This window comes from Solanum dulcamara, chromosome 5 (assembly GCF_947179165.1).
Source record: "Solanum dulcamara chromosome 5, daSolDulc1.2, whole genome shotgun sequence".
Taxonomy (NCBI): domain Eukaryota; kingdom Viridiplantae; phylum Streptophyta; class Magnoliopsida; order Solanales; family Solanaceae; genus Solanum; species Solanum dulcamara.
The window spans coordinates 71,940,909-71,967,610 of NC_077241.1; the positions used below are offsets into that span (position 1 = coordinate 71,940,909).

Here is a 26,702-nt window from a genome sequence, read left to right on the forward strand (position 1 = left end):
TCGAAAAAAAAGAGAAGAAAATTCTAATCAAAAGCTACCAACAATCATAACAGTAATTTTTTTGTCAACAACTCAACATACTTAATTCAGAATCATTGAATGCTAACTCACAAACTACCAAATGTCCTACCAGCAGGCTCGTTCTGTTTGAAAACTCTCTTCAAATAGAAAACGCCAACCGGCCAATACAAGTCAAAAGCACAGATTTTATTGCAGTTCCCACGAAAATATGGTTTAATTCTCCAAAATTACCTACTAGCTATGTCCCAATTTATGTTATACTGTTCGAATTTTGACTTGACACAAAAATAATTTTAAAAATTTAAGATTTTTAATATTTGCGGTAAGAGGTGTAAATGTGTAATATATATATATATATATACACATATTAAAAAAGTATTTTATCTGATTATACAGTGTAATTTTTCGACAAAACGGTGTTGATTGTCATTCCTCAAGTAGATACGGCTCCACCATTGTACATATCTATAGATAATGAGTGTATATATTGTGTATACGTTGACCACTTTTATACATATTTTATAAATTAATTGTCTAAATTATATATATTGATAAATATCTTGTCTTCAATTATATATTGACTTCTCCTTTCGTAATCAAACTTGCCATCGACCCTGTGGACAACCTATCATTGTAACTTTTCGATCATTTGTGAAAAACATTGAGCGTTGCTTCTTCAAATTATTTGATGGAAAACAATGGGCCAAGCTAAGGTCGCAAGGGTTCACTCAAATCTCATATTCTAAAAAATTATACGCGATATATATAAAATTAAAATAATATATACAATATATATTGATTTTTTTAATTTCTTTTTTGTGTTATTTTTAAAAATCTTGAATAGGGGAAAGTCTGAGTTAGCCAATCGGTACAATCACAATCACAATCTACTTTTTTTTGTTGTCATAAAATATTGAAAAGCCAAAACAGGCCCACACGACATGGGGAATCTCCCATGCCAATCACAAAAAGGTCGTACTTCACTTGGTAATTACAATAAGAAATCTAGGCTGAAAAAAAAAATATTTTCTCCATTTGAACATATTTATCGTCCCAATTAAAAATATATATTTGTTACTTCACTTCTTCACTTTTTCGTATTAAGTATTTTTAAAATAGATTTTTATTTCAATTTTACTTGTCAATTTTAACTTATCAAAACACTAATTACTATTTTTTATTATTTTACCTTCAACATCAAGTGATAATTACCTTTGAGTTCCTTTCATAAATTATATATTGTTTTTAAACATAATTTTAATTTATTACCTAGATATACCATATTTAAAGAATATTTATCATATATAGCTATTAAAAATGAATTATATATTTAATATATATGTATTATAAATGACTTAAAATGTATTATAGTTGTTTTGATAAAAAAATTGCACTATGTATTAAAAATGAATTATGCATGTAATGTAGATATATTACACTATGTATAAAAATATTTTTGCATGCAATAAAGATGTATTATAAGTGTCTTAAAATGTATTAGATTTATTTAGGTAAAAAATTGCATTGTATATTAAATGTGAATTATACATGCAATATAAATACATTAAAATCATATAGTTATAAATGATAAATACTTTTTAAGATTATGCATCGATTAATATAATTAATGTAGTAATACATCATATTAATTATTATTTATCAAGGGCGTGCAAAGTTCAAAGTGAACGGAGGGAATATTTTAGAAGTTTAAGATAAAATTATTACTTTTGCATTTAATACATAATGCAAATTTTATGAGACATTTTTTCCTTTTTAGTCCGTTTCAAAAAGAATGTCGTCTTACTATAATTAGAAATATTTTAACTTTAAAAGTCTCATTTTACTCTTAATGAAATAATTCACAGACATAGAAATATCTAAGAATTGTTTTAGACCACAAGTTTCAAAAGTCTTCCTTTTTTTCTTAAACATCTCGTCAAGTCAAATGGTACCATATAAAATAGGACGGATGAAGTATATTTCTTTCTCATTCTATCTTTGTAGTAATTATTTTTTAAGACTACAAATACTTCAATTATGAGTTATGACACATAAATAGAGTAAATATTCAATCAAGAGAAATTATATTTTAAGACATAAATATGGATAAAATAGTTAGACATTTCTTTTAATTACTCTCAATTTCATATAACTTGATCTCTGTTGAATTGGCACACTCCTTAAGAACATCTATATGCAATTGGTAAATATGGTGTCTTAAGATATTTCGATATCTTATTGATAAATAATGATTTGCTCATTTGATAAGAACATTATAGGGCTGCTTATCGGGCGGATCGGACGGATAATTTGATTTAACGGTTTGGCCTATCGGATATTGGTTTTTAATTTACTAATCCGCTAGCCAACCTATAAGATACCGGTTGATTTGGTAACAGATTAACAATTATCGGATGGTTATCGAGCGGTGTATCAATTAACCTCTGATCTCTATGGTACATTTTTTTTGATGAACGCACCTTACAAAAAAGATGACTTATTTTCACTATTTTAAAAATAGTGAGCCAGGGACTTCTTTACGCCTATACCTCTTTTAAACTTTAGTGTTTTTTTGAGTTAGGACTAACAAAGGAAAAATATATAATTACTCTTATATATTATAATAAAATATTAAATAAGGCTAACATACCTAAAATAAAAAGTGTAAGTATGGTAATTCTTAACGGATTAACGGTTTACCCTTAAGAAAATTGAATAATCCGCTCACACACCAATAAGCCATTAACTATGAAATTTTAATCCGTTTCCAACCGTTTATTCGATAACCCAATACCAATAGGCCGATAAATTAATTTTACGGTTGGTTTATTGGTTATGATTCGATTTTGAACACCCCTAAAGAACATTGTACAAAATTATGAAAAATTGATAGTTTTCACAACTTGTAAATTATTCATATTTATGAAAAAAAATTATAATTTAAGAAATCTAACTCGTATGTCTAAATAAAAATTTAACTTATTTTAATTTTATAGTGCCTGTCCAATTTTTTTGCAAATTTGGCAAATTTTGTATTGCATTATGCATATCCAATAATCCAAGTATTTTGAGACGGAAAGAAGGGTAGGAAAGAGAGAATATGGCAAATTTAAAAGGAAACAGTTGACAAAGTCATAACGACGACGACGTGCTTTTTCCTCACGAAATTCCCGCGTTTGTTGCCGCAACTTTTTGCCCCAAAAGAAAAACCCTTTTCTTCTTCTTAAGTCAATTCATTTATTCCAAAAAATTATTTTACTTAAATAAAATAGGAATATTGACCATTCCATCCCTTTCATATTAGATGGACATCTTAGTAAAAATATTAATTTCATATTATTTGATCATTTACTAAATATAGATAGAATTAATTAAAAAAAATCATTTTACTCCTACAATTAATATGAGGTTGTTTGGTGTGAAGGATAACACCAAATAATTTTGGAATTAAATTATAGTGACACTTGGTGTTTGGTTGTAAGTTTGAGATCACTTATCCCGAGATTAATAAATAGTATCAGAATAAGTTATCCCTCCTCTTTGGTGGTAGACTAATCCGGGGATAACTTATCCCGGAATAAAATAGATAAATGACAAATATATCCCTTTAAATGTTTTTTATACCTCACTTTTTACATTTATATATATTTACCTTATTTTTAATACCATATATAAAAACATTCACTCCTTATTTTTATGATAATTTTTGATATTTTTTCTATTAAACAATTACACTATATAATATAATTTTTATTTATAAATTTATTTGACTAATTATTATGTTTATTTATATTTTGATTTCTCATAAATCTTTTTTTACTTTAACAAACTTAAAATGAAAATTCTATTTTTAAATTAAATAAGAAGAAAGTTTTATTTTTAAATACATATGGACGTCATGAAAATGCACACATAAAAATATTTAAGGTAAAGAAGATGTAAATTTTATTTTAAGAATGAATATTGAATAATTGCAAAGAAAATATAAAAAATTAAATAAAGTGAAGGATAATTTTGTAAACAAACAATTTATTCTTAAAATTTATGCAATACATATTATTTTGAATACAACAAACCAAACATTCAATAAGAAATAATCTCAGCATAATTTATCTCATCATAACTAATCCAACATAACTTATCCCATTATAAATAATTCATCATAACTCGTATTCAAATCAAACGACCCCTATATGTATATTGCATTGATATGAACAAAGAACAAAATAGTAAAGATAATCACTCTATTAATAATTTTTTAATCACCGTATAAAATAGAAAGTCCCCATTTTATATAGGACGGATGGAGTATTGTATAAACTACTACATAAACAAACTTTTTTTTTCTTTTTCCTTTTACAAAAGAAACTAAACAATCTGAAATTTTGTCAAGTGAGTTCTTCTCATATGTTGACGTGTTTGCTTCTTTTAAAAGAATATTACTCTCTTCGTCCCATTTTAGTTGTCACGATAAGATTTTACACAATTTTTAAGAAAATATTAATTAGAAATGTTATTTGACTAATATATCCCTTATTAATTCTTTAATCTTTATCAATTTATGTGACTCTTAATTCTAAAATAATTAATGCTAAGAGTAAAATTGAAAAAATATAATTAATTCTCTTTTGATTAAATTGACAATTATTTTGAAATAATTATTTTTAACATACATGACAACTAAGGAAATACTATCAATTTGTTGTAGGCAAATTATTACTAAAAGGTCTAAAACCTCAAGAATATTAGCCCTAACCACCTTAGTACCTTAACAAAGTCTCACCGACAATATTTTCATGTAATTGTCCATACTATTGAGTAACAAAATTATTTGAGTGTAAATTTTGAATTACAAATTTTAATACGATGAGTACTTTTTTTAGGAGGTTGACTCGATAAATATCACAACTAATAACCAATAGCTTTTATTATAACATAAATTATACGGTAGTTGAAAATTCTTTTTTTGTTATATAATTATACTCCCTCCATAGATCCGGAGATTTTCGAATAGGGCAACCTCTAAAATAATTAAATTATTTGAGTACTTTTTAGTGTTCAAAATAATCGAATTATTCACTATTCAAGATAGATGTTGGCATTTGTTTTCAATTTTACTCTTCATTAATTAAATTTCAAGGTTGAGTTCCAAAAATGAATTAAATGAGTATTGAGAGTTAGAATATAATTTAAAAAGGGCAAGAATAGAAAAACATGACTAATTTATATTTTTATTTTTATCTTAAAATATGTGTCATATTTCAACAATTCAATTATTTTAAAATAAAAAAAAAACAACTTTTATGTCAATATTAAAGCTCAATTAATTTAAAGTTTCACGACCAAATCAAAGTCCCCATGGAGGAGGACCCCATCGGTTAGATAACGCCAACTCTGTTTAAAAGAAACAATATAAGAAGTTTCTTCCAGGGACAAATGGGCATAATTCATCTCCAGTTCATTTGGGAAGTTGTCCATATTTTCTTTCAATATCGATCCTACAAATCTGTATAGCCTTTCCTTGTAATTCTACAAATTCATAGAATTTGGTGGATCCATCCATTACCAAATCCAAGAGAAAAAAATAATACGAAAGTGACACAAATTGAGCAGAGAGTAGTCAAAAGGTCAGTAGAACAACAAGAGAAAGAGGACGGCACGAATAGCAGAAAAACGAGGAAACTCAATTTGTAGAATCGGCTTCTGAAAGACCCAAATACCATTTTCGAAGAAAAGAAGGAAAAGGGTATCCATTGATATTGTTTTTCAAGAATAATTCAATCTGCAGATCAACTGTTTGATTTATTGCTTGACAGAGAAATATGAGCAATAAAGCACCTGTGAAGTTGGATGATGAGCAGTTGGCTGAACTGCGAGAAATTTTCCGATCATTTGACAGAAACGATGATGGGAGTCTGACCCAACTCGAGCTTGGCGCGCTATTGAGGTCCCTTGGTTTAAAACCAAGTCCTGATCAGCTCGAAACGTTGCTACAAAAGGCGGATAAAAACGACAATGGCCTTGTTGAATTCTCAGAGTTTGTATCACTCGTTGCACCGGAACTTCTTCCAGCGAAGTCCCCTTACACAGAGGAGCAATTGAAACAGCTTTTTAAGATGTTTGATAGGGATGGAAATGGTTATATTACAGCTGCAGAATTGGCTCATTCTATGGCTAAGCTTGGACATGCTTTGACTGCTGAAGAACTTACTGGGATGATCAGAGAAGCTGATACTGATGGAGATGGCAGGATCAGCTATCAGGAATTCATTCAGGCGATTTCTTCGGCTGCTTTTGATAACTCTTGGGCTTGATAGTTGAATCTCCTTTTGGTATATCTTGTCAATTTCTGATCATCTAGTTTAGATATATATATATGTTCTGTTTGTTAATGTGCTTTTTGTTGTATGTTTATTTAGTTAGTTTACTTTCGGATCGACTCTGCTAATGTCAAGATTATAGTTAAATATGCATATTATTTCAAAGGGTGCTTGCTATGGAATTTAAACTGAATTGCCCTCTTCTACCTGGCCTTTTTCTCCCATAAATTTGGCCCTATATTATGTTTTACTGGTTTCTGTGATCGAGTAATACATAAATTTTAGTGGATGAATTTGGGCTTTGAATGAACATGAAAAAGTGATCAAGTTGGATCCTGTATGTTGTTTCTTTTACCTTAACCTTTGAATTTGTGAATGAATTGAAAGAGGAAATTCTTTTCTGAAAAATTTATTTTGGTTTAATACGAATCTGTAGTTTTAGTCATTTGGCACAGTAATAGTTAATTTTACGATGAACTGCTGAGTCAACAGACAGTAGGCAGCCAATTGTAACAGTTTTCAAAAGGAGTTACTTCACTAAGTAATTTTGTTACTCTTGCTTTTTCTCCTAAGCTCTCTTGGTTCAGCCTATATATAGAGGATTCATGTAACTGTTCTAAACTAGAATGGGATTGAGACGTAGTTATAATTGAAATGATGTTGTCTGGCAGAAGAAAGGAATATGTATGCAAGGATGGTGAGGATGGGGTTAACCTTCTTCGTGCTTAATCTAACCACAAGCTCATAAATTCATACTCTCCCTGTTAATACCAACATAACTAAAATGGGACTAAGACGTAGTTAGAATAGAACGAACAATTTTCTGGCAGCAGAAAAGGCATATGTATTGCGATGGTATGGATGGTGGCATAGGGGATAAGCTTTCTTTGTTTTTAGGCCGAATTCATCAATGGCCCCTTGGCACCAACTTTCACTTAGATACCTCAACTAGGCTTTGTTCATTCTAGACACCTCATGTCGGATCCCTCTGTGTCATTTTGACACTTTTTTACAATCAGCAAAAATAAATATATGATGTGTGTGTTACACTTGCGAATGACGTGTAAAGTGACGAATTAAACGACGACATTTGTCATTTTTATCAAAAATAATTCTTAAATAATGAATTTTGAGTAAAAATAAAAAGTGACCAATGAATCAATGACACATGATATTTTTGAAAAACAAAAAGATTTAAACCATTAAAAAGTTGCAACCCCCCCCCCCCCCCCTCTTTTATTGTCTTCTCCACATACCCCTAGCCCTTTGCAGAAACATCTGCTCACACCCCCGCACCCCACCCCTCGGCGTTCTTCTCCAAATACCCCTGTCCCTTTTCATTAATGTTTTCTCCAAATATCTTGTTTTGCTGAAATAACCCCTACCCTTTTGTCTTTTTCATCAAATACCAAGTTCTAAATAGCTCTAGAATTCACCAATTTTTTTTCATTTTTCTGTAAATAATTCTTTTAAGAAAGAATTTCATTAATATTTAATATTTAAATCTTGAAATGGGTCTATTCCCATTAATTTTCACCATTTTGTTGGACTAAATCAGGTCTTTCACGCGTGGTCAACGAGTGTATCACAATTACTATGCCATGTAAGCAAAAAATGTCAAAATGACACAACGGGATTCGACATGAGGTGTATAGAATGAACAAAGTCTAGTTAAAGTATCTAAGTGAAAGTTGGTGTCAACTTTAGGGGGCCACCGATGGGTTTGGCCTTGTTTTTAACCTAATCACGAGCAAAGAAATTTATACGCTCCTTGTTAATATTAATATTTCATTAAATGTTGTAGCGATCAAACAGAGAATAGCTCAACTTATATTCTATATATTCTGATCAAAGAATTTCAATTATCTACTTGTAGCAGGCCCCTATTCTTAGCAAAGTAGATGGAAATGAGTGTTGTTGACAAATGAAGAAGAAGAGAATTTCAGATGCAGAGATGGTTTTGTCGTGCTTGCATCTTTAATGTATTGCTTCTATATGTGATTAGGGCTGGCAAAATCAACCCAACCCAACCCGTTTAAGTTTGGGTTGGGTATTGACCCGTCCATTCATTAGCTAAACTCATTTCAACCCATAAAAAATTGGGTTGATATGTTACCCGAATTGACTCATGAGAAATTTTTAAAAAATAATTTTAAAAAACTTTTTGTTCAATTTGATATGTTATATATAGTCATAATAAAGAAAAAATAATTTTATTAGGTACTAAAAGAACAAATAAAACAATTAAGCTTAGTAAAAATTGAGTTGGGTTGGATCTTCACCCGTTATATAATCCATTTTGACCCAAACTAATTTGGGTTGGGTTGGGTCTTGACCCAATTATTGTCTTAATCCATTATGACCCGTTCAAATTTGACCTAACCTATCCTAGTTTAGCATCCGATAGAATGATTCTTGCCATGAGAGAGGCTTCTTATGCATTTTCCTGTATGTTCAAATCGTTGTACTTTCGTTAGACTAAATACTGTTTGGGTGATGATTTGCAGTTATTCCATTAAGAGTACTTTTTTCATACAAGTGTTTCATTAGACATAACAACGTTTTCTTCCCAGCATAACTAAATTTACTTAATCAGAAAAAATAATAATTAAATCCAGTTAGGAACAAGCAACTGTTTCACTATAATTAGAAAGATATGCAATATCCAAGTAGTATTACACGAAATTTGTTTTCTGTAAAATAATAATACATCAGCAGCAGCCAATAAGTGCTTAATTTTGCAATCTTATTGGCTTCATTGTATCCTTAAAACTAGTTGATGAAGTGATTCTCAGGTACTGGAAGTGTGCAACCAAAAGAATTAACCCTTGCTGTCCTCCCTTGAGTTTCAGGCATCCAACTACATAATAAAGCTTGCTGAATAAATGGATGTTGGAGTAGCTGTTACGGCGTCCATCTTCTTAGATGGTCCTTTATCAAACACTAGTACAAAAAATCTCTAGCAATCTCAGAAACATTACTTGGAATCACCGCGTCTTCTTTAGGAACATTTACTGAGCCAAGTGCATCAATGGTAAACGTGGATCGGCCTTAAGGGCCTCTCTAATATTTAAAATGATAGAAATTGAAGGATAATAGCATTCTTTTAGTTAAATGTTATTAAGTCATCACTTATATAGTCAATTCATTTTAAGCAGGTTGGGTTTAGGATATGTTGGATCCTAAATAGATTAAGATATTGATTTTAATTTTTAAAATATTTTTTCCTATAAATTTATAGCTACCAAATCATTAAAATAGGTACTGAAAATATCTATATATAGCTAAAATGACCATGAAAGTCAATTATTATAAGTTGACTGAACATTTACCCATTCAACTCGATCATTTAGACAGTAAATGTGGTTTAGATTGATTTTGATATTTATTTCCCTCCTCTCTCATGTCTCTTTATATTATAAAACTAATTTATGAACACAAATTTTGCACGTGTATATCTTGTATAAGTTATTAACAATAAAGTAACTGGTAGATTATTTTTAATTGCATTAGAGATATAAATAAGATTATCTAATCTAAATCATCTAATTAATCTTTCTTTATAGATAGGTGTATTAGTATATATTACTTTCTACCATATACTTCACAACTTTATAAATTCTTGTAATCAATACTGAGAATGTTTATATTTGATGTCACTCTTGATTGTACAATTCTAGGAGAAAGATATTCTTGATATCGCATGGCCCATCATATCTTTAGTAACTATCTTTAGAGTTCAATAGGTTTAAGTTAGGGACTAAAATCCCTTTTTAAGGGGCTTAAAGTGTATTTTATATTTCTCTGAATCCTTATGTGTGTTTATTGTTATACTAGCGTCGGAAGATTGATTTGTTTAGTAAACTCAGGATGATATCACTCGTTTAGAGCTTTTTTCTACTCACGCCAAGATGTGTATCTTGTATTGAGAGCATCTTCCACTACATTGGCAGATGTCTGGTATCATGATTGAAGTTCGACTCAATCTGAGTTCGCGTCGAAAAATTTCATAATCCTAAAGTACTCCCTAACAAAGTGTCAATCATTTCAAAGTCCCACATGAACTAGCTAGACGTTTTTCTTTAGTTGACGAATAGGTCAAGTACACTAGTCCACTCATCAAATTTTGATAAGAAAATGATTCTTAAATCTAACTCAAACAAACAAAGTGAAATCAAGAAATGAGAATTGCTCTAAACTGTATAAAGAGACAAATGCTCCGAGCCCAACCAAAGTGGGACTCAACAAACTTCATGACACAAACCATGCCCCAGTTAACATTTGATTCTACTCTTTTCCTTAATAACCTCATTTTCAAAGTGATTTCCCATTTAGGGTCTTACTATTATCACGAAATTGGACGAAATAACACAAGTTAGAAGTCGACATAATTGATAAAATGATCAAGTAATTTAATTTCACTCGTATAAAATGGGATATGCAATAAAGCAAGGGAAGTATAAGCACTTCTGTATCTATTCCTATGCAAATACAAATAAGGAGAACTGTTTTGATTTTCAGATTCTTTTTCATTGTTGTGGAAGATGATTTCAGCCTTGATGCACTTCCACAATAAAGTCGAACTCCAAAGAGACCACAACAGAGTAGAAACAATACAACAATCAAGGTTGGTTGAAGTGCACACAGCGCAGAATCTGAAACGAATGTACAATATTGACTGAAAAGGACTAGGTCCAGCCAAAAGAAAACAGAAAAACAAAAGACTACAATTTGAAACCATCTTTTTCCATGATGGCACTGATCTAGTTAGCTTTTATCCGTGCCGGATATGCATCTTCTCCAGACGTTCAGGTCCACTTGTGAAAAGGCCAAAAAAACAACAAATTAGTTAATGGATTAGCTTCCTTGAATCCACTGCAATATGTCTGGTCGGATCACTCCCTCAAAACCATGTTTCGCGTGATTCATGGGTTTAAAACTAGTAGGCAACACAGTGTTTAACTGCCTGTATTGGATATTTGTTCCAGCTGGGCTTCTTGGTTTGATCATCATTGAAATGGTTGGGTACGCTGTCTGCCATGTGTTCCTAGCTGAGATAAACAGATGCCTGCTGCTGGATTCCTTGTCCTTGCCAGCACCATATTTATGGAAAGCTTGTGGCTTAGGGGAGTGAGATGAGTTCCTAAGCTGCTTAGTTCCACTCGTAATTGCATCGTTATCTGAGCCTCGAATATTAGCAGATGGCTTCATTTTGTCAAGCCATCGAAGGATCCAATTACCAAGGTTCCGACCAGCTTCAATGTCTCTTTCCTGTACCTTGCGATGCACGGTCAGCGCCACATCAAATGCAGCTCGTGTTCGCCTGGAAAAGAACGAAATATTTGAAAAACAATAATACAAGGAACAAAGCAATCAATATTGGACAGAAAAGATGATGAACAAGCATCCGACAACAGGGAATGACCATCCTTAGGCTAATATGGCAATATTAACAACCTTGAATATTTTCCAATCAAGAGGTAACAGGATACATCTCAAATATGAAGAATAAAAGAGGTTGAGAGAATGTGAAACTATCGTGTGTCAATAGAGGACCAGTAAAGATTAGACAGTAACATTTCCACGAGGTGAAGAATCTGATCTCACTAATTGCTTCCCATTACAAGAAAATTGAGGAATTACGTACTAAAACATACCATGGATCATATAAACCTCAGCAAAGATTCATATTCATGAAAAACTTGGATGGTGTACACGCTTGACATCAAATACCTAATTAAATTTTGCCAGAATTCATCTCATGGATATACTTCCATTATCAACACAAACACATAACATATCCTTCAAGGCCCTAAATTACTGATTTTTGTCAGAGAGAATATTCATTCTCAGCACATCCTGCCGGCTTCAAAGCTATATCCTACCTCATCTTCCTCCTCATACCAACAGTTGTTCATATTAAGGCGTGAACAAGAGAAATTACGCTTTTATATTACTCAGAATCATAGTTTGAACAGTATACTATTTCAACATGGCATAACATGGGCAATCTGGTGAAGATGTGGTAAGTTTGGTCATATTAATTGAGAAACTTTGACATCTACTACCAACTTGGGACAGTCAACTAACTCATAGATTTTGATAAAGAGAAATATGGAAAGTCCTTTCATTTTAGCATCCTCATTTTCCTTAAACAGTAAAAAAAATCCACTCTTTATCATTTATATATTACCTTTAAATTTCATGCCTAATACCCTCATTCTCGGACATGCATGCAAAATCTTATCCATATCCTTGCATCTTGAACATAAAGGCTTTGGCAAATCCAATACCTCAAAACACATATATGATCTAATGTATGATCTAACGTGCCTATACAAATCTAGGAAATATAGGCCGAGTGTTGCATATTAAACTGAGAAGTGCTCAACTCACCACCTACACGCATCATCAGCTCTAAAAGTATTTAATAACCAACTGTCCTGAGATATAAGGCAAGCATGTATTCTAGTCCCATTGCTTATAGAAAATTCAAGTTCACGAAATTCAAGGAACAAAAGAAAAGAGACGTACCTGTAACAACCTTATTCCAACAAGATTGTCAAATGTCGGGGGAATCCGAGAGATAAAACTAAGAAAAAGGGACATTAATCCACCATTACCATTTAAGAAAAGAGTGTTCATTTTAAACACAAAAAGAAGTAATATCAAAGCTAAGAGATACTTTGACCAATAGTTGGGAACAGAATAATGGTACTGAAAATCCATATCAACAATATTCAACAAATAAGAACATCAAATTGTCGGAGCTGGAATAGCAGATGTTTGCCGTTTTATTTGAGAGTGACTAAAAGCAGAAGATACATGGGAAGGGTATCACGTCAAAAAAGGTAATTTTGGAGAAAGAAGCGTATGGTACTATAATCAAGAACCATAACGCTGAGCTAAAATAACAATAAAAAGTTGAAGAAGATATAACTATCAAAAAATCACCAAGATCATATTCCAGCTTAGACACCTATGTGAAGTTCTCCTCTTGACAGACTCCTCCAAGGACAACTTTTCCATTTGCATTGGGAAGAAATGACAAACTTGTCACCAAGTCTTACAGAAACTATGCCAAATACCAGAACATGAAACTCATATGCATTCAAACTGGGCCCTGAAAGTGGATGTCCGCAAAATAGGCTGACAAGTCATCCTAAACTTCTTCTCTCTTTTTCTCAATATCGTCCAAAACTTCATTTCACCTTCCTTGCTATTATTTAGTGTTCCTCCATAGAAAGCCAAGTAGTAATATTAGATGACCGCTTTTGTCATTTCATTTGCTGACACATTTCTCTCTCAATTAGTTTTATCCTAATAACTCCCAATTAGTATTACCCTACTATTACTCTTCCAACGTCTCCGCTCTCTCTCTTTTCTCGTTCTTATCCTCTCTCCCATTCCTCTTTCTACCCTCCTTCCATCTCTCCTCTCTCCTTTCTATTAGACTGCTTTTTCAGTCATTAGATAAAATACAGAGACCATGTATATTAATGTCCCACAGTAACCACTCTCGAGCCTCTTGCTCTCCATTGTTCTCATTTACCTAAAAGCATGGTGCCAATGACAATGTCAGCTGCCGCAAACGCTCCAATGCTATTGCTTATTGTATGATCAATTATGAAGCTGTTTCACCAGATACTAATTTTTCATTTTCCTCTCTCTCTCTCTCTCTCAGACTTGCCCTGAATACAAATTGAGTGTGAACATTATCGATTCAATATCAGATTGAGTTAAATTGCTTATCTCTATACATTTCCAGTCAACGGATTGATAAATTATATACGCCAAGAAAAACTAAACCTAAGATATCATTAGAGATCAAAATCAGATCCAATTCAAATAACAAAATACCTTTGAGCGAAATCACGAAGCCTGGGATACTTTGGACTAATGAGCTTACGCTGAATCTTCAAGAACAGCTTGTAAGTTCGTTTCAGACCCAAGAAATACGCCGTTCCCAATGTGATCTCCCATAGAACCATTTTCTTTCTAGAACTTTCTTCTTCCTCTATCAGTCTCTCTTCTTCAGGAAAGAAAGTTTCTGTTTTTCTTCTTAAAGTTTTATGAGAATATATGGCGTTTTCGTTTTCAACAAGGCAAGTTAAAGTTGTCCCTTTCTGGATAGCCGCCAGAAAGTACCAGCAATTTCAACCTCCCGCATTTTCCCCTTCTGTTGGCTTTCTGCCTCTCTCTCTCTCTCAATAAATTTGGGCCCATTTTGGGCCACCACAGACTCAGTTCGACCCATCCCAACTATTATTTTGATTCGACAAAATTTCGTTGCACCGCCTATTTAACTCATAGGAACTTTCAAAATTGACTATAGTTTGAATTTAATTGGAGATTCATAATAATAATTTATTTTATTACGATTTATAATTATATGTTAGAAAGAGGAGAGAGGCGAGCGTGATTGGGAGAGAGAGGAAGCTAATGAGATTAGGAGAAGGAGGAGAGAGACGAGCGAGATTCAAGAGAAAGGATGAATACATGTTGTATTCGTTGTTTCATGTTGAATTCAAGGAATAGGATTATATCAAGTTGTAATAGATTATATCAATGATTACGATTGTATCAAATGTATATGTCCCTTGTGTATTCACTTTGTATCAAGTGTATCAACGAATACAATTGTATCAAGAGTATCTGTTCCTTGTGTATTCATTTTGTATCAATGTATTTTGAGTGTATCTACCGACTATAGATATGTATCAATGTATTCAACTATATTTTGTCTTTGGTATACATTTGTATCATGTGTTGTATACTCTTTCAGAATAAGATTAATATAATATTGTATCTCTCCCTCGTTAAGGCATACTAGAAGTTTGAATATGAAATCGAAGAGGAGAAGAGAAAGAAGAAAGGTTCCCACCATCTCTCGCTTGATTTGTATTAGAGATACAGAGGGGTGCAAAAGAGGAGAGAGAGGAGAAATTTGTTATAAATCCCTAAATATAGCTATGTAATGTAGTTCCTTTAAACTATTGTTGGGTAATATAAATACATAGCACATGTTGAACTTCTCTGAGAATGAGTGCACAGATACACATCAATACACAGTGAAGAGAATGAGGATGAAGATGAAGATGAGAAGAATGAGAGAAAGAGAGAGCTCAAAATGCATTTTTCATTTTGGGGCTGAAAATGACCTAATCCTTTTTACAAGATATTATTAGCTATATATATACACAGCTAACTAAGTGGTAACTAACTAACTAATTCAGTTAGTTAGTTCTAACTATAACACTGTAAATGACTAAACTGTCCCTATCTCTAACTACCTACTCCTTAACTATCTTAACACTCCCCTTCAAGCTAGGAGGTGCAAATATGTTCAAAACTCCTAGCTTGGACATTAGATGCTCATGTTGAGCTCTGGACAATCCTTTTGTCAATATATCAGCAGGTTGTTCTTGAGTTGGTAGGTAGTCGACTTTAATCATGCCTTGTTGCAGCTTTTCTCTAATGAAGTGGCAATCAATTTCTATATGTTTTATTCTTTCGTGATACACTGGATTTGCAGCAATTTGAATTGCTGCCTTGCTATCATTGTACATCTACACTGGTATCTCAACTTCAGTGTCACGACCCAAATTCGGATATGATGGCACTCATCTCAACCCACCGAGACAAGTCAGTCTAAAACTCAACGGAAAGTAAATACGGAAGTAATTGAGATAAAACAAGGTTTAATTTAGTCAAAAATAAATAAATAATCTCCAAAATCCCCCAAGACTGGTTGTCACATATACAAGCCACTAATATATTATCGAAGTACAAAAGAAAATACAGTCACAATGTCTTTGTCTCTAGAGTAGGACTAAAATATAATAAAAGAGTAAGAGATGTCCGCTAGATGGATGTAACAGCTACCTCAACACTCAAAATTGATAACCTCGGCTGTAGTGGAAAATAGTATAAGATCAAGCAGGTCCGAGCTCACAACCTACACAAGTGTGGAAGCAAGGGGTGAGTACCAAACAACACGGTACTCAGCAAGTGGATAGCTAAAACTAAGCAAAGCTTAATAGATACAAGTACTCCTGTCCTCCCAACCGAACCTCCTTAACTACAACCTGCATAAAATCAGCCCAACTCTACACTTGTACAATAACAACAGTAATACAGTCCACAAATACTCATCAATAGTCTCGTCAATGAATCATACCAAGTCAAGTTCAGCACACAGAGCAATATGGGGGTAAACACAAAGTCACAAATATCAGAAGGGTGCAATGCAGTGCAATGAAATGATGCATGTCTATCCTATCGGTACACATCCGCTGAATCACAGTCCGGAATCCATGAGGGACATTTCTGTCCATGTAACCTGCCACGGAGCGTGTGGCCCGTCCCCTCAATACATATATCCTGCCACGGAGCGTGTGGCCCGACCCCTTTATTTCATAATATCTGCCACGGAGCGTGTGGCCCAACCCCTTTGTTTTATAATACCTGCCACGGAGCGTGTGGCCCGACCCCTTTTGTTTCATATCATTTTCAATCTCAACACAATATGTCAGAGCCAATGCAATCAATTCATGTTCATATAATTCACGATAATAATATGACAACAATCATAATTTTTCCTATCTCACATCAACATAGTCATTTCACATGTCCAAAATAAATCCACAATTATAACATATCAATTCCACCAATACATGTCATTAGATCACTATTTTCTACCCCTCATCTCCATTTTTTTAAGGTCAATCATATAGTCAATAATCCGGTCTAATTTTCATTACTTCCTAATACACATAACACAGAAATACAAGCATCTATAAGCTTAAACTGAGTTTTAGAAATTCACTTGCCTTAATTAATCAAGCAGTTACTCTGAGACCTGAGCCTTCCCCTTTCGTTGGGTTTCCAAATAAGTATGATCTAAATAAATAATTGACCACAATAAGATTTCGAAACTAACAACACACATGTCTAGCCTAGACCCCAAACTCACACAAGTCTATAATCAAGTTCCCAAATCTTGATGCCAATCAATAAATCAAATATTATATTTTCTAAATTTCAAGCCTAGGGTTAAGTCTCAATTTAATCTAATATCATAAATTTAATGAAATTCATTTAACAAAATATATCTAATATTTAATTAGATTTGCTAACATATCAAACTTTAATAATAATATGATATCATATGAAAAACTTCAATGCAATGCCCAGTTAATGAAACATCTAAGTTTGTCACCACTGAAATACTAAAAAAAAAGTGCAGTAGCTAACTTTTAAGGCTATTTATATTCATCATTATGCTTCATTACCCTCTCATTGGCTAATTCCATTAATTGTCCACTCAAATTTTTGAAAAAGAAAAAAAAAAGACAACACCAACAACTATCTCACTCCCTTAAAAAGAATTAATATAATACTAAGAAAACTAATGCAACACCTGCAACCATTTCATTCAAATTGACCACAACTACAATATCCTTCTTATACCCTCATATACCATTGTTCCATCATTACACATCGTTATCTAATGATTTTTTTTTTCATTCAAAAACTTACCTGATTTACCCGTGATGTCGAGTGTTTATTGCAGAAGCAGCACACCAATTTCCTTCAACTTTTCGTAGGGTTTAGAAAATAATAATAACACTAATCCCTTTTTAACTTAATTTAACTTATGAACCAAGTGGTATAGGAAATTAAATAAGTTAACACTTTAGCCCATCAATTAACTTAATTATTTAAAATTATTCGTCAATTAATTAATTGTAGTTATCAAAGAGTCCAAATTTCTAATTTAAATTTTACGGAGAGAGTATTTTATGGAAGAGAGATGACTCATTCTTAAAATGACCAAACGGGTCATTACATTCAGCTTCCACCTCCTTCAGCATTCCTAACAGCCAAACTATTTCTGAAACAGTTGAATCCATGCTTCTATATTCAGCTTCGGCTGAGCTCCTTGAAACTGTGGTCTGTTTCTTGGCTTTCCATGAAATCAATGACTTTCCCATCTTGATTAAGTAGCCTGTGACTGATTTTCTGGTGAGTGGACAAGCTGCCCAGTCTGCATCACAAAAGGCAGTGATTTGATTATCTGAGTGATTGGATAGTAGTATACCTTGTCCAGGTTGCCTTTTTAAATATCTGACTACTCTTAGTGCAGCTTCCATGTGAGACTTCTTTGGCTGATTTAGGAACTGGCTAAGTGTCTGAGTGCTGAAGAATATGTCTGGCCTGGTCATATTAAGATATAACAGCTTACCTATAAGCTTTTGATATGCTGCTTGATCTACTAGAGGGTCATCTTCTTGCCTTTTATTCACATGGTCATCATATTGCTTTGATGTTAGTTTGAGATTGACATCTATGGGTGTTCCTGCTGGCTTGGCTGCTGTCATTCCCACCTCTGCTATAAGCTCAAGAGTGTACTTCCTCTGGTGCATGAGTACTCCTTCTGTTGATCTGGTGAACTCAATTCCCAGAAAGTATCTGAGTTCCCCTAGGTCTTTCATCTTGAAGGCCTTTTGTAGTGCATTCTTTGTTTTCTCTATCAGTTTTAAGATGCTGCCAGTTATCAACATATCATCTACATATACAAGTATAACCACAATACCTTCTGCTGATTTGTTGATGAATAGGGAGTAATCATATTGACTTTGTTTGAACTTGAGGGAAATGAGGGCTTCAGTGAGTTTGTGGTTCCACTGTCTTGGAGCTTGTTTGAGGCCATAGAGGGACTTTGTCAGTCTGCATACTTTCTCTCCTTGATTGACAAATTCCTGAGGGAGTTGCATATAGATTTTATCCTCCAGGTCCCCATGTAGAAAAGCATTGAAGACATCTATTTGATGAATGTACCAATTCCTGGAAGCTGCAATGGATAGCACAGTTCTGACAGTCACCATTTTGACCACTGGAGAAAATGTTTCTTTGTAATCTATGCCTTTTTGTTGACTATAGCCCTTAGCATCTAGTCTTGCTTTGAACCTTTCTACTTCACCTGTGGATTTGTATTTAACTTTAAAGATCCATCTGTAGCCATTGGGCTTCTTCCCTGTAGGTAAAGATTGAATCTCCCAGTATGATTACTTTCTAAAGCCTGAATCTCTGCCTGCATAGCTTCAACCCACTTTGGGTCCTTGATTGCTTCTGCATAGCTTGTGGGTTCTCTCACAGAGGAAGTAGCAGCAATAAAGCACTGATAAGAGGGTGAGATATGAGAATAACTCACATAGTTGGATAGGGGATATTGAACATCCTGCTTTGCAGTTAAGGAAACAAAATCCTTCAGCCATATAGGAGGTTGTTTAGCTCTTGTAGATCTTCTAGACACAGCAGCTTCAGGTCTGTCAGAGCAAGTTCCATCAGGTTCAGCTTGTTGCACATCCTCATGTTCAGGTTGCTGCATATAGTCATGAGCCCCACCTGTATCAAGACATTTCTCTACTCCTGATGAAAGTGTTGATGAATCATTACTTATGATTATAGGATGAGCTAGGTGATGTATTTCTTGATCAAATTCACCTAATCCTTACAGATTGTCCACAAATATCTTCTGTTGGGCAGAGTTGTTAGCTTGGGCAAAAGGGAATATGTCTTCCCTAAAGATAACATCTCTACTCACAAAAAATGAGCTGGTGTGTAGATCAAATAAAATATATCCTTTGTGTACTTCAGAATAGCCCATGTGAACTGCTGACCTTGATCTGGGCTGCAGTTTGTCAGATTCTGTGAGATGTTTTGCCATGACTAGACAACCAATAGTCCTCAAATGAGTGAGTGATGGTGTACTACCATACAGTCTTTCATAAGGAGTCTGAAACTCAAGCACACTACTAGGGTTTCTGTTAATAAGATAAGCTGCTGCCAGGACACAATGACCCCAGAACCTGATAGGTATTTTTGCTTGAAACCTTAAGGCTCTGGTTACTTCCAATAGATGTCTATGTTTCCTTTCAGCCACACCATTTTGTTGAGGAGTGTAAGGACAAGATCTCTAATGTATAATGCCCTGTGCTTTAAACATGCTATCACAGACTGAGTTAACAAATTCAGTACCATTGTCTGAACTTAGGACTTTGACTACTTTACCAAACTGAGTTTTAGCATATTGTAAAAACATTTTAAGAGAGGCACAGACATCTGACTTTTGTCTAAGTAAAAATAGCCAAGTCATTCTTGAGAAGTCATCAACAATTGTGAGAAAGTATTTATTACCATCAAATGTAGGTGTATTATAGGGTCCCCAAATGTCAGCATGTATCAATTCAAAACAACTACTGCTTTTGATAGTGCTGGAAGAAAAACCAGGCCTGGTTTGCTTTGCAAAAGGACAAACTAAACATTTGATCACCTTACACATACTGTCTTTATTCACATTGAACATCTTAGTAAGAACAGATGAGGACACATGTCCTAGTCTTTGATGCCATAGTTCCATGTCTGACTCCTTTCTTGGTGAGTGAGCAGTGTCAACAGCATGAGCAGAGTCTCTATTATTAGTTGAGTTACATTGGTTGAGTTGTCTCCACAGCAGATACAGGCCTCCTTCTTCTCTACCAACTTTCTTCACCTTCCCAATGTAAAGTTCCTGGAAAACACAAAAATCAGGAAAGAAAGAGACTGAGCAGCCTAATTCCTTTGTTATTTTGCTGACAGACATCAAGTTGTACTTGAACTCTGGTTTATGGAATACATTAGTGATTACACTTCTAGCTGACAAACTACAGGAACCAATATGAGTTACTTGTGTGCTACCCCCATTTGGCAAATATACATACTTAGGACTGTCAAGCTTTAGCACAGACTCTTTTTGCAGCATATCCAGTTTAGAAACTATATGGTTTGTTGCACCTGTATCTATAATCCACACATCACTGTTTTCAGTAACAAATAGGGCTGTACCTGCAGTGTTTGCCTTATTATAGTCAGAAGTGTTAGTTCTTGATCCTGATTGTTGACTCATCATCTTAAGAATGTGTTCATATTGATCTTTTATGAATGTGCAGCCTTGAAGTAATTGTTTGACATCCTTCTCAACTTGAGTTATTGTTACATTGGAGTTAGAAGATTCAACTGACCCTCTGTCTGCAAGATGCTGAGTTGTGATATTCCTGTCCCACACTGAGTTATCAATTACATTTGTATTCAAGCCATATGAGAAATTAGCCTTAGCTGATGCTGATTGCTGTGTCTGACTGGCCAAGTCACTGGTATCTGCATAAGCAATGTTTGCACTTTGGATCTTCCTCTTGGACTTAAAGTCTAGAGGATATCCAACCACCTTGTAGCAGGATTCTTTAGTATGACCTCTACACTTGCAAAAGTCACATATTAGCAGTGTATTCTTCTTGAACCTGTTACTGACACCTGAGCTACTGCCACCTCTGGAATACATTGCAGCTGAGTCTATGATGGAAGAATGTAGTCCCAAGTTATTGTTGCCTGTAACAACAGATTTTTGGCTCTCATCTCCTACTATTATAGCATATGCTTGATTTATAGTTGGCAGGGGATCTATCATGAGTATCTGACTCCTAGCCTGATGATATGTGTCATTCAATCCCATTAGGAATTGATATAGTTTTTGTCTATTCATGTGAGCTACAAATCCTTTGGACTTCTCACAGTTGCAGCAAGGTAAGGGCACTAATACTTCGAACTCATCCCACAATGCTTTCAACTTTGTATAATACACTAATACAGAGGAAGTACCTTGCTGTAATGAGGTAATTTCTTTGTGTAGGCTGTAAGATCTTGATCCATCAACCCTATCAAATCTCTCTTGCAGATCAGTCCATACACTTGAGGCACTTGAGGCAAACACAATTCTACTTAGCAAACTCTTTGAAACTGAGTTCATCAACCACGACAACACAATAGCATTCACCCGTTCCCACTGTCCCCACAGTTCTTCAACATACATCTCTTTTCTGCATGTTCCATCCACTAATCCTAGCTTATTTCTCCCTAACAAGGCAAGTTTAATCGATCTATTCCACAAGGTGTAGTTTTCCACACTTTGCAGCTGAAATGAAACGAGACTAATTCCACTCACATCCGTAGGGCTAAGGAATAGAGGGTGATTGTAGTCAATACCTTGCCCAATGTTGTTTGTAGAGCTTGTAGACACAGGTACACCAACTCTTTGCATATTGAACTGATTTTGATTGAGGTTTTGACCTAGATTTGGAATTGTGGCTTCAACAGGCATTGTTTCTTCAACTTTTTCTTTTGAGTTTTGTTGCGAAAAAATACTTGTTGTTTGCAGATTTCAGCTTCACTGGAGCTTAGATCCACAAAATAGAGTTTTTGATCGAACAAATCTTTGACTCTTGTCTAGAGTCTATGACTCAACTAAGAACACTTTTCATAGTGTTCAAGGCTCTGATACCATGAACTTCTCTGAGAATGAGTGCACAGATACACATCAATACACAGTGAAGAGAATGAGGATGAAGATGAAGATGAGAAGAATGAGAGAAAGAGAGAGCTCAGAATGCATTTTTCATTTTGGGGCTGAAAATGCCCTAATCCTTTTTACAAGATATTATTAGCTATATATATACACAGCTAACTAAGTGGTAACTAACTAACTAATTCAGTTAGTTAGTTCTAACTATAACACTGTAAATGACTAAACTGTCCCTATCTCTAACTACCTACTCCTTAACTATCTTAACACATGTGTTGCTTTACATGTAAATTTTTCTTTAACTTATGACCAACTTAAAAAATTAATTACTATTTGATAGACAGTGTGTAGATAAATTTTAAATAAAATTATTTCTCTTATGAATCAGGAAAGCAGTAATTAAAAACTAATGACGAAGTAGAACTTTAGTTCTTGCAAATCAATTATCAAATTATTAGAGTTCTACATGAATGTTAAATTCTAAAGTAGAATACTACTCATGAGAATATCAATTAATTCATCTTTTATCTGATTTATTTGTCATCAACCCACTATTACTCATATGAAATATAAACCGATTAAATTATTATTCATTTTATATTGCCTCGTTATTATTTTCTCAAATTTAACTAAGTCCATTCATTTATCATCACTAATTGAAATTAATATTCATTTTTTTCTTATACTATGATCTTCATCTTGATCCGATTATAAGAGCAATGATTGGCAGCAGTAGATAAGGCAAAGCGACAATTCATAATTAACACATACAAAAAGTTAACCACCTTAACTAACTTTATTTAAAAAGTGGAAGAAAGCAAAGTTCACTTGCCGATTCTAATTGTTTTAAGATAGCTTTAGCTTCCATCTTAAGCAAGGAAATGGTCCTTTTCGTATAAAGCCCCGTCATTTACTTGACATTGGGCCGGGGAGGGAAGGGGTGATTAAAAGGGAGTCGAAAGTGTTTGGTCATGAAAAAATATATATATATTTTTTGTTTGAAATTTTTAAAGTTGGAGTTGGTTAGAATAAAGTGAAATAATTTTTTGAAAAAAGTGAAAAATTCTCATGGCTAAACGAGTGTAGTTTTCAGAATTAGATATCAAAATTGAATTTTAATCGTGAAATTGAATTACCTAGTTAATTGTTAACAAATCCATGCAATTACTTTTAGATTTTGACCCATTAATCCAAAAAGAAGACTTTGTTGATTAAGAATTGACTTTAACCTCAAGGCATTCTAAAATTATGAAAGTGGTTTTAAGTCATATAACCTTATTTGAGTAAAATATAGATTATTTTTTAAAAAAAATGGAAAAATATAGATTTTTTTTAAAGAATATTTTACTTATTAAATTGAATCTTCTCAAATTAATCCTACCCAAAAATGAATATGATACCTACTAGGTGGGGAATAAAATCCACTTTTCGGAAAGTAATTCCTCTTATTTCGCTCACTTATAAGCAAGTAAAGTATACTTTAAATTCTTTGTAGGAAATGTACCCAATTTTTTTATGATGGGTACCTATAATGCTCATTGCTTGTTATTTTTTAACATATTGCAGATTTTAGAATAAAATTTCTTCTTTTTATGTGATCCCTCTTCTTAAAGACTATATAGATATTAAAATTTATGTTATAGATAATAAAATTATTATTAACAATAGTTGGAATGGGTGCGTCCATTGTCACGTAGGGATCAGATCCCTAAACAGAATAATCATGAAACAAATAGCTAATGCAAGTAATGAATAAGACAAGATTTTATGTAGAAAAACTCCTTGCTCAAGGGAGAAACAACCACGACCTGTCCAGCAGAATTTTTCGATCAATCTTTACTAAGGTGCAAGAGCAAAGTTATCTATTACAATCTATTGTAACTAGATACTAACCCTCTCTACCCTTCGGCTTGCAATACCTCTATTACAAAACTTTGAGTCTAAGCAATATCTCTATTGCCCACTACCCCAACTAACTCTAGTTGACGTAGACTTTGAATACGCCGATCAAGGCTAACCCTAGCAATTACTCGGAAACTAAGCAATAAAACTATTGCCCACTACACAACTACCCCTTAGTTAATGTAGACTTCAACTCACCGATTCAAGGTCAACACTTAACCAAGAACCAACACACTTATGATAAACAAACTGATCAATGTTCCTTTATAATGTAGGAATTAATCTTACAATATTTACCACACAAGACTCAATATTACAACAAAACAACAACCTAAAAAATTATTTTTCAATAGTAGCTCGATCAGGTACCTTGCTGCCTTGAGGAAATTGTTCTTTCTTTTGAGCGCACACACATTTTTCCTTTTACCTTATAAATATGATGTATGAAAACTAAGTTGTTTCATGTTCTAAAGATAGTATTTAGCATATGCACAAAACAACCTAGTACCTTCTGATTGGCTGGACGTCTTTGTCCTTCAACTGCTGCCCACCAACCACAGCAAGTGGTGACAGCTTTTACAGCTCGTTTCCATTTGATATGTGATGCACATCATTCATGGGACCAGGTCGATTAGGTCTCCCGATCAGGTCTCATGGTTTGTAGTCTCTTCTGATTTTCCTACCAACCACAGCAAGTGGTGGCAGCTTTTACAGCTGGTTCCCATTTGGTCTGTGACACACATCGATCATGGGATAAGATCCGCCAATCAAGTCTCATTGTTTGTTGATGCATCAAAACTTGAATTATAACAACTATCAAAAGATGTTTTTTATGATTAAAAGGGGAAAAAATCAAATCAATTAGATTGAGACGAATGGTGTATTAGAGTTTAGAGAAATTAATATGTAGGATTTTCATAAATACAGGGGACTAAGGTGTCTTTGCAATACGAAAAGTATCTTTTCAGTTTCCACTTGTGTTGTTAAAGTTACGAGTTTTTAGTGTAAATTACTACTCTCTTCATTCCATATTAAGTGATTTTATGAGACAATGCACACATATTAAGAAAAACATTCAAGAACATAATTTGAACCATACTTTCCACTATTGCCCTCTATAAAATCATAAATATAACTTTGCAAGTAGTGTGATTTATCTCCTAGAAAATATAAACCTTCAATAAATAAAAGGGCAAATATGAAAAAAGTTTCAAACATCTGTCTTGAATTTTGAACAATGAAAAAATCCTAAAAAATTCATTTAATATAGAATGGAAGGAGTATTATTATGGCACAAGTGTATTCCCAAATTTAATGGCATTATTTGGTAATAAATTTCCTTACCAATTTATAATGAGCGACCATATTTCAATAAATATAAAGTATTCAAATGGTTAGAAATTGAGTTTAGGTGGTTAGGTAAAATTAAGGGTGGCAGCGGAATCGAAATTTATTGGTATCGGTATCAGTCTATTCCATCTCGGTCCGATAAGTCACGGTAGGGGTAGAGGTAGGGGGATCGGTTTGTGTCAGTACCGATCTGAAATTTTCGCCAAAAAAATTAATTTTTTTATTATAATTTAGCCGTTATATAGCCTTTGGGAGGGCCCACCCCAACGGCTATATCACCCCATCAGCCCCCTAAACACCCTCCTATTCCCCATTTTTTTTATAATACCCTAAAGTTTATAAAAAATACAATAAATCCTATTTTTTAACTATAAAAAATCTCCCCCCTTTACAATTTTTTCACACTACTTTCTACTCTCTCAACTCTCAACTCTTTCAAGTTTCATTACTTCTAAAATACTTTATTAAGTGTTCTTAAATTATTTAGTTAGAAAAATTTTGGTGGATTATTTTGGAGCATCTTCAAGCTTCAAGTTCATCAATTTTAGGCTTTTACGTCTGTTTTTATGCAGACGTTCGGTACATTCGTTTCAACTTATAATTTTCATCTATTTCGTTCTTATTAGTTTACTTATTTATTTGTTTGTGTTTAATTTACGTAATATATTTAATTTGCATATTTGTAAAACTTTAATAGTTTACTTATTTAG

The 26,702-nt window shown here is 33.4% G+C and overlaps 2 protein-coding genes across 2 annotated transcripts; one reads left to right on the forward strand and one right to left on the reverse strand.

The window, feature by feature from the left end:
• The first annotated feature begins 5,432 nt into the window (after window positions 1-5,432).
• LOC129889642 (probable calcium-binding protein CML18) lies at window positions 5,433-8,484 on the forward strand. The gene is made up of 2 exons (XM_055965039.1): window positions 5,433-6,353; window positions 8,221-8,484. The coding sequence occupies exon 1, from the start codon at window positions 5,844-5,846 to the stop codon at window positions 6,333-6,335; it is 492 nt and encodes a 163-aa protein (XP_055821014.1). The 5' UTR covers window positions 5,433-5,843; the 3' UTR covers window positions 6,336-6,353; window positions 8,221-8,484.
• Window positions 8,485-10,831: 2,347 nt separating this feature from the next.
• On the reverse strand, window positions 10,832-14,583 carry LOC129889643 (uncharacterized). The gene is made up of 2 exons (XM_055965040.1): window positions 14,202-14,583; window positions 10,832-11,664 (listed from the first exon to the last, which is right to left on the reverse strand). Exons 1-2 carry the CDS (start codon window positions 14,330-14,332, stop codon window positions 11,199-11,201), a joined length of 597 nt encoding a protein of 198 aa, XP_055821015.1. The 5' UTR covers window positions 14,333-14,583; the 3' UTR covers window positions 10,832-11,198.
• Between the last annotated feature and the right edge of the window lie 12,119 nt (window positions 14,584-26,702).

What these genes read in the sequence shown, in the direction of transcription:
- LOC129889642 (XM_055965039.1), top strand. Translation starts at nt 5,844, where the DNA reads ATGAGCAATAAAGCACCTGTGAAGTTGGATGATGAGCAGTTGGCTGAA.
- LOC129889643 (XM_055965040.1), bottom strand. Translation starts at nt 14,332, where the DNA reads ATGGTTCTATGGGAGATCACATTGGGAACGGCGTATTTCTTGGGTCTG. An exon ending in CTTCGTGATTTCGCTCAAAG is followed by an intron (nt 11,665 to 14,201) that starts GTATTTTGTTAT and finishes GTTCTTTTCCAG; the next exon opens with GCGAACACGAGCTGCATTTG.